This window comes from Neoarius graeffei, chromosome 1 (genome assembly GCF_027579695.1).
Source record: "Neoarius graeffei isolate fNeoGra1 chromosome 1, fNeoGra1.pri, whole genome shotgun sequence".
Lineage (NCBI taxonomy): Eukaryota > Metazoa > Chordata > Actinopteri > Siluriformes > Ariidae > Neoarius > Neoarius graeffei.
The window spans coordinates 4,631,040-4,644,330 of NC_083569.1; the positions used below are offsets into that span (position 1 = coordinate 4,631,040).

The 13,291-nt window shown below is 41.5% G+C and overlaps 2 protein-coding genes across 3 annotated transcripts in view; one reads left to right on the forward strand and one right to left on the reverse strand.

Moving 5' to 3' along the window:
- LOC132891040 (beta-1,3-galactosyltransferase 2-like) overlaps window positions 1-3,105 on the forward strand; it is a 62,534-nt gene extending 59,429 nt beyond the window's left edge. For both annotated transcript variants that reach the window (XM_060928505.1, XM_060928498.1), the window contains exon 2: window positions 1,325-3,105. In XM_060928505.1, coding sequence (XP_060784488.1) covers window positions 1,365-2,567 — 1,203 coding nt within the window. In that variant the 5' untranslated portion in view covers window positions 1,325-1,364 and the 3' untranslated portion in view covers window positions 2,568-3,105. The remainder of the gene's footprint in view (window positions 1-1,324) is intronic.
- The window catches only part of cdc73 (cell division cycle 73, Paf1/RNA polymerase II complex component, homolog (S. cerevisiae)), a 104,826-nt gene that overhangs the window by 65,400 nt on the left and 26,135 nt on the right, over window positions 1-13,291 (reverse strand). The window contains exons 8-10 of the mRNA XM_060928484.1: window positions 13,117-13,215; window positions 5,560-5,638; window positions 4,367-4,431 (exon numbers count right to left, since the gene is read on the reverse strand). Coding sequence (XP_060784467.1) covers window positions 4,367-4,431; window positions 5,560-5,638; window positions 13,117-13,215 — 243 coding nt within the window. The remainder of the gene's footprint in view (window positions 1-4,366; window positions 4,432-5,559; window positions 5,639-13,116; window positions 13,216-13,291) is intronic.

A 13,291-nucleotide genomic window follows, 5' to 3' on the forward strand; every position in this document is an offset into this window, starting at 1 on the left:
TAAACATGGTCCAAACCCGTGGCGTTAAATTAAAAACGAAAGGGATCTCACTTCGGAAGAGCTCACCGAACATCTGCGTGTGCGCTCTTACGACAGCCACAATAATCCATCACGCCAAAAAAAAAAAAAAACCCAAGTCACAATAACGAAACCATTAACGGAAGCATAAAAACAAAACCAGGTCATGTCTCAGCAAGATCATGAAACCGCAACGTTCTTCAAGATGTACAAACCGCATTTCTTCTCCTAAACTATAGTGAAAAGCTGGAGGGTGCAGACAGAGGAAGCCCGTGTGCGCGTGCACGCATGCGCAGGTGTTCTGTCGCTAAACGAACAGCGAGGTGCTCGCTGAGTGCCGATATTTATTGCACTTCCTTTCCTTCGTATAACTCTTTCACGTTTCATTCGCGTCCGCCGTTTTTCCTCTTGCGCAAACGGCGAAAGCCCACCATTTGATTGCACATGACGTAGTATCTTGTATTGCATCATGGTGAAGCAGGAAGAAATAGTGAATTGAAAGCCACATGGTTTTAAATTTATTGTTCTACTTAAAAAAAAAAAAACCGAAGACTGATTCGAATTCAGTAGCTTTCAGCCCACTCAATAAAAGGCGTCACAAAAAGAAAAAACTATGACGCCTACGACATTTTTAAACATCACGCTATTTAAAAAAAAAAAAGGCTTTTAAAACCCCTGCTGTCGAGCATATCGCACCTCCAGCCAGAACACTGTCGTTATTGCCCTTATTCTCGCACCCATGCCGTGTAAAACGCACGACTCGTGACGCTCGCGTCCGCCTGCACAGCAGGAGAGGCGTGAATAACGCCGGCGTGTGTACGGTGACCGTAGCAGAACTGTCGAGCTGTGTGAATAAATGAGCCTGGAGACATTTCCCTGACTGACGACGTGTCACATTCGACCTTTCAGAAGAGCTGGAAATCAATCGGCCCCGTTCAGTCATGCAGAAGCCTACAGTGTGGGCGGCATTCGAATAAAGGGCGACTACAAAAGGCAGCTCGGGCCTCGCTGCAGGGGTACAAATTCCATCAGCTAGCTATCGAGGCAAAGTCAGAAGGAGGGATGGGAGAATTTTACATGACGTCTTAGGTCACTTCCCGAGTTCATACAGACAGATTTAGTTTAATATTCCGGCCTGCGCAAGTTTTATCTCCTCATGATGATAAAGCGGCACGATCTTCCGGCATGCCGTTACTACCCTGGTGTCCTTCCTCTTTAAAGCGGTGATGCAACGTGACCACAACTTCACCAGTGTTGTCTTTTTTTTTTTTTTGACTGAAATAAACAAGCTTTCCTCTGCCTGCAGGTCTTTCATCGCCTGAACGGACCAGAGCAGCAGAACCACCATGCAGTGCAGGCGTCGGCATTGCTACGCACGAATAGCAGGATTACTCACTTTGCTGGGATGCGTCGTTCTGATCATCTTCATTCAACGCATCTGGCTAACGAGGGTGAAAAGCCGCGTCATGGTCGAGCCGACCTTCAAGAAAGAAGCGGTAGCAGTAGCGACGCCGCCTCCTTCGCCGACGAGGTTCCTGGCAAACGGGACCCTTTTTTCTACTCAGCCGGTGTTCAGGACCTCGGTGGGATCGAATCGGAGTTTAGCCAAGGAAGAAAACGCGGAAAGCATCCTTAAAGTAGAACCCTACAAGTACGTCATCAACGAACCGGACAAGTGCAGGAAAAACAACACTTTCCTCGTGCTCCTGATCCCGGTCGAGTCCCACAATTCCGAAGCCAGGGACGCCATAAGGAAGACGTGGGGCAACGAAAGCATAGCTGAAGGAATAGTACGCCTCTTTCTCTTGGGCGTGAAAAACGCGACGCGGGATCCCGGGACGCGCGACCTTCAGCAGCGTTCCCTCAGGGCAGAAAGTCAACACCATCATGACATGATCCAGCAGGATTACGTCGACTCCTACTACAACCTCACCATCAAGACGCTGATGGGGATGCACTGGGTGTCGAGGTACTGTCCAACCGCCAAGTACGTTATGAAAGTGGACAGCGATATGTTCGTCAACACCGAATATCTCATCCAGAAACTCCTCAAAGCCAACATTCCCAGGGAGATGTACTTCACCGGGTACCTCATGCGAGGCTACAAGCCCAACCGAAACAAGGACAGCAAATGGTACATGCCGCCAGAGCTGTACCCCAGCGGAAGTTACCCGACGTTTTGCTCGGGGACCGGGTACGTTTTCTCCGGGGACATGGCAAAGAGGATCTACGCCACTTCCCTGAGTATACGCAGGCTGCACCTGGAAGACGTCTACGTGGGACTCTGTCTCTCGAAACTGAACATAGAACCCATGCTGCCGCCCAACGAGTTTCTTTTCAATCACTGGAAGGTTTCTTATTCCAGCTGCAAATACAGCCAGCTCATCACCTCGCACGAGTTCCGTCCGAGCGAGCTGCTCAAGTACTGGCAGCACCTTCAGAAAAACAAGGATCGAGCCTGCAAAACGGTCAAAGGACAGACTGCGAAGAACACTAACGCGGGGTCGCCTCATAGGGGCAAAACTGGGGTTCATCCCCAGTCTCCATGAAAGCGAGACGGTCATTTTTAGGTTCAGTTGTCGGGGTTCCCACTCAGGTGACTGCTGGGGATTCTTGTTCGTTACGTAATCGGGCTGAAGGATTTTTGGTAGAAAATTGTGTTGCGTCACAAAAAAAAAATCATGAGGATCCCCGAATATAATTAAATACTGTTTGTAAGTGCTCTTATGTAATCATCCACATTATCTTCAGGAGAAAAAAAAAACAAAACACTTGTCGCAACCTGATGAAAAACAAAATAAACCTACTCTTCCGTCAGGACCGAGACGTACTGATTCGAAGTTGTTACTGAAGAAGCTGTGATGACACTTTTTAATCGAGGTTTCGGGTCTGTTCTCAGCTTGACATGTACATCACACGTGATAGTCACGCTGTCATTTCTCAGTTGAGCTGAAGTGTGATATCCTCCGCCCTTTCCGTTATCTACGATGCAGTACAGTTCCAAGAACCGTGGCACGAAATGTTTAAGATCTCATTTTTTTAATTACCATTTCATTTTTAAAAAGGTTTTTCTATGCACCCCGAAGTTTACAGGTATCCCTTTCTTTCCTTTTTTTTTTGGGGGGGGGGGGGGGGGGGGGGGGGGGGAAGCTGCTTATAATTATATATATATATAAAAAAAAAACAAACAACACTTCATGTCAGTAAAAAGGGACGATGAGAGATGATGAGTCAGGGCATCCTGCCTGCTGTTACTGTTTAAGAATTAAACTGGGGGAGCCGTAGCTTTACAAGTACGCACGTATCTATATTAAAAAGTCACACCACACGAACTCATTTCCCCCCCCATGCTATTGTAAAAGTAAGGATTTTTTTTTTTAAATCAACCTAAAAACACATTAATCCTTTAATCCGCTTCGGCGTGTGCCAAGCAGCGGAGATGACACTGAGCCACGCTATATATTCATCCTTCTGAAGCCTGACTAGTTTATATATTTTATTTCAGGAAAACTCTATTTCAGTTCACACAGCAGACACAATTAAATTAAAAGGTTTGTAGCTCTTCCCCCCTCCCCCTCGACTTTTACGTTGCTACAGGAATGCGTATCCTGTAACGGTAGATAATAAGTTACGATATATTCGACACTGACCAGTACGACTGAAGATCGTTACTGCGACTGAAAAAAAAGATATTTGCAGACGAGTCAGACGGAGGAGATTCCAAAGAAATGAAAAACAAAACGTCCAAATTATTCTAAAAATAAACCCCGAGCCTACTCAAGAAATTCCAAATGGCGCCCAGTACATTTAAAAAAATAAAATTTCACCCTAAATTCAGAGCAAAACCAAAATATTTCTACTAGTAAATTCATCGAAAACAAGCCCCTCCCCCCCAAAAAAAATCCTGCATTTTATATATCAAATTAAAAAAGGGGGAAAAAAAAAAAAAAAAATCTCCAACCCCTCATGAATCAAACATCCCAAATTAAATTTAAAAAATACATAAAAAAAAAAGTCCAAATAATTAAAAAAAAAAAACAACTAGTTTTTATACAATATAATCTATTTAAAAAAGGATATAATAAAAAATGCTGAGCTACAGCGAGCTTTTTTTGCCATCCTTAAATCATTATCTATATTAGCTATAGCTCGTGTGTCTAAAATGTAAAGAACCCTGTGGATACAAATCTTTGAAATGCCAAAAGATTTTAATTAATTAATTAACAATTCACTGAAAATGACAGACCAAAAGAATCGTTCCCCCCGGTCAAGTTTGGTCACGTTTAGGAACGCAACGCTGGTCAAAAACCGTCATGCAACGATACGAAGAAAAGCTCTGCGGTCTTACCGTCACAGATTTCAGCGTCATGCCGTGGTAGGTTCCCATCGTGTCGATTTTAAATCCCTCCGTTTCTGTAAGACAAAAAAAAAAAAAAAATCATTCGATAAGGAAAAACACTTCACTACATATTTAAATTTGTACCACTTCACTAAACCAGTCCCTCGGATAAGCACGCGAGACGGTGATTTTGAAGCCGAGATTTCGCCGGGGTGATTCCGTGTAACGTTTACGGAACGAGTCTCTGGTGCCCGCGCTTTGGAAATAAATATATTAAAAATACGCCTAAAACTCCAAAAATTATTCCAAAATCACCCGAAATTCCACGCAGATCCAAAATATTTTATTTTTGTCAGACGTGAAACTGGAAACGGGCTCTCGGACATCCTCAGGACCGAGGAGGAGGAGGAGTTTACGCTCTGTCTCGGTTTCTTAGCAACACAAGCTGCATTAGTTACTCTGCTGCTGGTTAATTGCACGACACTTAGCTCAGGTTTTGCCAACAAAGCGACAGCATTTACAAAAAAAAAAAAAAAAAGGGCGTGTCCCTTTTAGGGCGGGGCGATATGATATAATATTGGTATTGTCATAAATTAAGCCACAACCCTTTTTTTTTTTTTTTTTAAATCATGTAGATCATTTTAAGATAAATATTTACGAAAGCAGACGATTTGTTAAAATATTTTTCTGAATTGTAGAAATCTACAGATATATATTCAAAATACTATTTTTTTTTTTTTAACACTAATCTCCAACTGTCCGTCGTGTGCGCCCGATAGCCTCAGATCTCTGTTCTTGGCTGCAGGAGAGGAACATGATCTGGTCGTCTCCTGCAGTAGCTCATCCACCTCAAGGGTCAATGTGTTACGAGATGCTTTTCTGCTCACCACGGTTGCAAAGAGTGATTATACGAGTTACTATAGCCTTCCTATCCATTTCCCTTTGACATCCATCAACAAGAGCGGGGTTTTTTTTTTGTGTTTTTCGCACCATTCCGTGTGAAACCACTGTGTGTGTGTGTGTGAAAACCCCAGGAGGAGATCAGCGGTTTCTGAAATACTCAAACCCATACATTTTGTCCTTTATGCATGTCCTACAAAGCCACAGACAAGCTTGTAGACTTTTTTTTTTTTTTAAATCAATAAAATCTGGACAAAGAAGAAAAAACGTTTAAAAAAAAAATTAATTTGTTTACAACTCACCCTCTTTCCCTTTGAATCTCTCCTGATCATATCTGTTGTACGCTGCTGGCACCGGCTGTTTGTTCCGAATCGTCGGATCCTTTAGAGAGGGAAAGAAGAATTGAAGTTGCTGCACGGATATAGAACAAAATTAGAGAAGTAACAGCATGTATATAAAAATAGAGCCTGTGCACATTAAAACAATGTTTCTGCTGAACTGATTCGACACGCAAGCCGCGGGTCTCCAACTCAAACCGAAAGATTTTTGATTTCATCAAAATCATGAAACAGGAGGTTGAGGGTTTTTTTCCCCCCCAGGTTATTTGCTTGAAAGAAACATGAGTCATTACTGCTATGAGTCATTAATCATTTGAGTAGATAATAAATGTCAAACAGTGATTCTCAAAGCATCTGTGCTTGCACGAAATCACATTGCACGAAAGTATTCCTCCCCCTTGGTGTTTGTCCTGTTTTGTCGCATTACAAGCTGGAATTATAAATGATTTTTGGAGGGTTAGCACCATTTGATTTACACGACATGCCGACCACTTTAACGGTGCTTTTTTTTTTTTTTTTTTAAATTGTGACAAGATGGAAAAAAAAAAAAAAAAACAGAAATCTGGTGTGTGCATAAGTATTCGCCCCCTACAGAAGAGCTGGTCCGCCCAATTCACTTCATAACTCGCATAATTAGTTGATTAAGATCCACCTGTGTGCAATCAAAGTGTCACACACTAAAATATAATAAGTTGACTTTACTTAAAAAAATATGCAAAGTCGTTGCCTCAAAAAAAGTCATTTATGTTGATTTAGATAAATTAGATTGGGTTAACTTATTTTTTGTGAGTTTGCAGTACTCAAATTAACTTAGATTAGTTTGATTACATTAACTTATTTATTTTGAGTTTGCAGTACTCACAAACTTATATTAATTTGATTACATTAACTTATTTATTGTGAGTTTGCAGTACTCATCTTATATAATTTTGATTACATTAACTTATTTATTTTAAGTTTACAGTACTCAAATCAATGGAATTCATGAATATTAAGTTAAATTTATGAAAAAAGATATCTGAAAGCCATTGATTTGAGTAAATTGAAAATTATATAAGATGAGTACTGCAAACTCAAAATAAATAAGTTAATGTAATCAAACTAATCTAAGTTAATTTGAGTACTGCAAACTCACAAAAAATAAGTTAACCCAATCTAATTTATCTAAATCAACATAAATGACTTTTTTTGAGGCAACGACTTTGCATATTTTTTTTTTAAGTAAAGTCAACTTATTATATTTTACAGTGCATGATGTCTGTAGAAATCAACCTGTTCTGGAAGGACCCTGACTCTGCAACACGAAAACCAACGAGCCTCCAAACAGGTCAGAGACAAAGCTGTGGGGAAGTATAGATCAGGGTTGGGTTATAAAAAAAAAAAAATATCCCATGAAGCACCAGTAAATCCATTACAGCAAAATGGAAAGAATATATGGCACCACTACAAACCGGACAAGAGAAGGCCCCGCCCACCAAAACTCACAGACCGGGCAAGGAGGGCATTAATCAGAGATGCAACCCAACAGCATGCGGCAGACTCCCTAAACACTTTGAAGAAGATTCTCTGGTCAAATGAGACTAAAATTGATCTTTTTGGCCATCATGGGAAATACCACATGTGGCGTAAACCCAACACCCTGAGAACACCATTCCTACAGTGAAGCATGGTGGTGGCAGCATCATGCTGTGGGGATATTTTTCATCTGCAGGGACAGGAAAGCTGGTCAGGACTGAAGAAAAGATGGATGGCACTAAATACAGGGCAATTCTGGAGGAAAACCTGTTTGAGTCGGCCAGAGGTTTGAGACTGGGACGAAGGTTCACGGTCCAGCAGGACAACGACCCGAAACACAACGCTAAAGCTACACTGGAGAGGTTTAAATGGAAACATTTAAATGTCTTGGAATGACCGAATCAATCCAATTGAGAATCTGCGGCATAACTTGAAGATTGCCGCACACCAACGCAACTTGAAGGAGGTGGAGCAGTTTTGCCTTGAGGAACGGGCAAAAATCGAAGTGGCTAGATGTGCTAAGCTAATAGAGACATACCCCAAGAGACTTGCAGCTCTAATTGCAGCAAATCAAAATGTTCCTAATCATCCAAAAATCCATTTTAATTCCAGCTTTTTTTTTTTTAATACAAAATACGTTGCATTTCCTTAATCCTTCTAAAAGAAGATGCTGCGGGTACGAGGTCATACAGCAAAGGCAAAATACGCAAGATGTCACTTTACGTTTGTCTGAAACAGAACAGCTTTCCATCAAAGAAGCACGAGAAAAACATTCCGGGCAGCCTTTTACCGAGCGTCCACGTGGAACATCACGTCGTATCAGCACAGGCCTAATCGAGAGGTGTTTAAAGCGCGCGCTCCGCCTGCATTTCACGCAAATAAACAGTGCACGCTTGGCGCCGTGTCTCGGAGGTAGGGAGTCTAAACGCTTTGGCCTTCAGTGGGTGACATAATCGAGTCCCCCCTCCCCACTTCCTTCTCAACATGCTGGAGTTCATTTCAAGCTTCATTTCCTTGACAAATGGCAGCGACGTGCTGGGAAATTGATAGCGTTTTATATTGCCACGGTTACAAAGAAAGAGGAACAAAGGAAAGGTCCGAGTTAACCGCGCATGGATTTCTATACACGTCGCGCTCATCTAAACCATTAGCTCCTCACTTTTCTATACGGCACCGGCTCGGGACTTAACCAATAACGGACGTTTTCTTCTGCCCGATTGAGTAGGCGGAGCCATATCTGTATACTTGTTCAAATACATACCCCTTGTGCATCAAAACCTGTCTTTATAGTATTTAATTTATTTTTATTTCAACTTCATCAAAGCTCAGAGGTTAACTCGAGTGGGATCTGGTTATTTAGCACAAATCCAAAAAAGTCTTAGCACAGACTCATCCTGATATACGAAGGGACTGCTTAGGGACTCGGAAGGCGGAATTTCTGCTGCTGTGCGCGTTAAGGATCCGTTGTCGATCCCTGAAACGTCGACTCAAACTAATTCTTTGGATATTTGTACTGAAGCCATAATAAGCCTTGAACTGTCGGCACCTTCATAGATGACTTCTGATCATATCAGCTTGACGACGTGTGTTTTGCCGACTAAGGAGTAACCAACAGGTGCGACATGTAGACGAACTTCCACTGAAGTGTCCTCGATAGAAGAGATCTCTTTTTTTTTTTTTCCGCTCAGCGCTATCAACTGCTCAAACCCCCACTAAATTATCAAATCAATAAGCCACACGTTTGTAGACCGTGTGGAAAAAAAACCCGCAGTGCACAGATTAGACAATTCGCACAAGCTGATCAGATCAGAAGCAGCTTGCACTTTATTTGAAGAAAGTCTGTTGCGTTTTTGCATGGTCCTTTCAACCTGTTGTTGAAATAATGGTATCGATGGCACAAGTTTTCACTTCTCCAATCCTTTTCTTTTAATTGAGCGTTCGGTGAACAGAAATGGAAGTGCATACACTGATATCCGCCGTAGTGTGAAAATGCATCTATTGCCATGGTCAACGTTTTTCATTGGAATCTCGGCAGCTTTCGTATATTTAAAAAAAAAAACCCTCAACAAACATATTTAAACATGATCAGTCAGCATTCATAATAAAGATGAACCCTCTGGGGTATTTTCTGGCACTCTAACGATGTCCATTTCAACAACCCTAAGCAGTATTTTCAAAAAAGTCATACGACTTTTTTGTATTCAACGCAAGTTCAGTACAATAACATCTCTGGAGTGTGTACGTCATGACTGTACTTTTAAAATACCAGATAAATGAAGCTGTTGTAAGAACATGACCTTAACCCATCGTGTCGAACCGATTTGATCACTCGAGGTGATTCTGTTCAGGCTGAGGAACGGATCGAGTACAGAAACTTAAATCTGCTCCACTGATTTGGACAATTAACTGGCCGTCAAAAAAAAAAAAAAAAAAACTACACTACCGTTCAAAAGTTTGGGGTCACTTTGAAATGTCCTTATTTATTTTTGAAAGAAAAGCACTGTTCTTTTCAATGAAGATCACTTTAAACTAATCAGAAATCCACTCTATACATTGCTAATGTGCTAAATGACTATTCTAGCTGCAAATGTCTGGGTTTTGGTGCAATATCTCCATAGGTGTATAGAGGCCCATTTCCAGCAACTCTCACTCCAGTGTTCTAATGGTACAATGTGTTTGCTCATTGCCTCAGAAAGCTAATGGATGATTAGAAAACCCTTGTACAATCATGTTAGCACAGCTGAAAACAGTTGAGCTCTTTAGAGAAGCTATAAAACTGACCTTCCTTTGAGCAGATTGAGTTTCTGGAGCATCACATTTGTGGGGTCGATTAAATGCTCAAAATGGCCAGAAAAATGTCTTGACTATATTTTCTATTCATTTTACAACTTATGGTGGGAAATAAAAAAGTGTGACTTTTCATGGAAAACACAAAATTGTCTGGGTGACCCCAAACTTTTGAACGGTAGTGTACGTCCTATTGTTTTGGGATAAAGGGCTGGCAGTGGGAGGGGTATTCAATGAGAAAAGTAAAAAAAAAAAAAAAAAAAATTTCCATTCCATTCCATGAGAAGAGTGAAAACCCTTCTCACTGCCAACTCTTAATCCCATCAGGTCAAGTCCAAATGGGTAAGGTCATGTTCCCCCCCACACACATATATTCCAAAAACTGATTTTTACAACAGCTTTATTTATCTGGTATTTGACTCTTCAGTATGCCTTGAAATTAAATTATTGTACTATTTTACTCAGCTCAGAGCCACAATCAACTCTGTTACTCAATTACTTGAATTTTGCTCCCACTCCAACGCTTCCTCTCTAAACTCAAAATACATTAAAATTAACTACTTTTGAGGAAAATACTTTTAACCCTGGAAAAGCTGCTCGGTCATTTTTCCTGTCTCTGCACTACAGCGCATGCATATCAACCCATCTGGTCATCAGAAATAGAAGAAATATTTATGCTGAGGCCATTATTAAAAAATGTTCCGTTTCCGGTCCACCGGCCGGGTGAGCGCCGTTTGTACAGTTGAAATTTTTTTTTTTTAACGCCGGTTTTTCTACATTTTTTTTTCGGGTTCGTAAATCTAAAATCGAACTTGACATTTCCGCATTCCCAGGGCTTTCCACTAAGGCTCATACTAGCCAGCCATGACAAATAAGTAGCCAGCCGGGGGCGGAGCAAACACAAAATAAACTCCTGTGCACGCAGTTCCCAGGATTAAATGTATTTTCCACAGACCATTTATTTATTCACTTTACTCAAATACAAAGTAAAATGGCAGTAAATCTTTTCTTTTCTTGCGTATTGCATCATGAGGCGTTCCTGGCTTGTAAATCTCTTATTTTCGGTGCATGACACATTCACGCAGCTGAGCATGCTATGAATTAACAACGACAACGGTCTGCAGTGGCGGCTACACAATTAAACACTCAGCGAACATTTCTCCATTTGTGTATGAAAATACACTCCAACCACTCAGTTTGGCTTCATTTACAACCAACGGTGTCTTTTGATGCCAGCACGTAATTGAACGAGAGAAGACTGGTTTACCGGAGACAAAATAAGCGTCATCTCTGCTTCTGTTCCCTCTGACACACTACTGCCTCCGCTGAGTGCACGCACACACCGCATGTCGGGCCGCGGATGAGTTACTCTCCCTGATCAACGAAGTCGGCGGGGAATTTGTGGTTATTATCGGTACAAACAGCGCGAATCACAACTTAAATGAGTGCGGTTCAGTTTGACATTATTGTCAGTCCGTTAGATAAACATTTAATTTAGAGCCTGTGGGCTACAAAAATAATAGTCATTAAAGTAGCCGGCTGGACTTAATTGTGTGGCCGGCAGCCGGCGCTTGTGGAAAGCCCTGCATTCTGCGCAGAATATAGAACTGAATCAGCTCTGCGCATGCGCCGTGCGGCACAAAAAAATGGCAGCCACCATGAAGGAAGGCGATCCGGAGTTTTCAAACATTTGCTTAAGTGTGAAATCGCAAAATGGTATTCTAGCGAACAACAAAATAGTAAAGATTCAGAAAAACAAATCATTCAGTGATCATTTTAATAGTGTAATTTCATCCGAACTAGGCCTAACGCTCGATTTAGAACTACAAAAAGTCCGTGTGTCGGACATTTTAAGTACCTTTGTAAAAGTTTTGCAAATGTTGCAGTCAGCATTTAAAATGCTAACTTAGTTTTTGTACAAGTTTCAGTTGATTAAACTGTCATTTTATTAAATGTGTCTGCTTTTGTAATAAAAAAGTACTGAAAGAAAACGCAAACACAGCATTGCGATTTCTTATCCATCCAAATATATTTAAAAAATAAATAAAATCCCTCCCTCCCGACTGAATTTTTTTGCTCACCCGGTGGACAGGAAACGGATTTTTTTAAGGATGGCCTGACTTGAGTTTATCTTCAGCTGGATCGAGTTGAAATTTTAAAAAAGGCGCCGCTCGTCATCAGTGTCTCAAGATTGAACCGATTTGCTGTCCTGAATTATCTGAAGCACATAAAAACCGTGTGCCATCTTGAAACAGGTTTTACCTCCAAATAGACTAAACCACAGCTGACAGATTGGGCGTTCCCACCGCGGAAGAGAAACCAACTGAAACTGAAAAAAAGTGATTATCGTGGTGTTACCATATGAATAGTCTTTTATGAATGTCTGAGCGCGCGCTCAGCACTCCGACTCTGGTGTGACTGAGTCAGGTGACAAGTTATGTTCCATCTAATTCAGGGAATTTAAAAACTAATATTATTTGGCAGTGGGCACACAGGAAAGTGTCAAGTTTGTCAATATGTTTATCCTGCTTGTATGATAAACTCGTGAAGATATTCCTCTCAATACCTCATTCTAAACCTGCCGAGCTTTGCTGGCGAAGCTCTCGACCCTCAAGGGTGTTCGTGGAGCTCGTGCTAAAGAACTTACGAGTTGTGCTAAGAAACTTTTGTGCTAAACCAACTCGAGTTAGTTTACGGCCTACGAAAAAAAAACTTACGACAGTTCAGAACGCCGAGCGTAACTACAGTACAGTTTAAGCATTTATGAACAAAACATTGATTAAACCACGACTCTGCTTTTACGCAGTCCAAATAAAAGACCGCGTAAAAGCAGCAAACGTTTAGAGAACGTTCATCCTGAAGGGTTTATTCCTCTTGCGCTACAGCGTACAGTCGTTTTCCCATGGTTCATAGTTACATTTATTGTCGTGGACTGACTGGTAAACAAGCTGGGTCCTGTTTTTAAACTTATTCCCACCAATCCGAATCCAGGGCACGATGCTAATCTCTGCAACATTACGAAAAGCGAACCAAATCACGTCTTGGTTGTAAACAGCGACGGTTATTAGCTCAAGGTGAGGTCTGTTTCATTACCCTTCACGAGATGAAAAACCCTACTTGAAAAAGACCTGAAGCGGTGAGAGGAAGTTTGAAAAACTTCCTTTTTCAGAACGAGAACTCAGGAAATAGCTTCAAAAGGGCTGTGCCCTCATCTCCTACCGTCTGTGCAGGGTTCTGTGTTGGTCTCTGCTCCGGGGCCCGACCTTCCTCTCTGGCCTTCACCGACTGCAGGATGGCAAAGATGCTTTTGGAAAAGTTCTGTCAGGTCAAAACAGGAAAAGATTTATTAACTTAAAAAGGAAGATGAGCTAAATACTGGCACGTTACGTTGAAT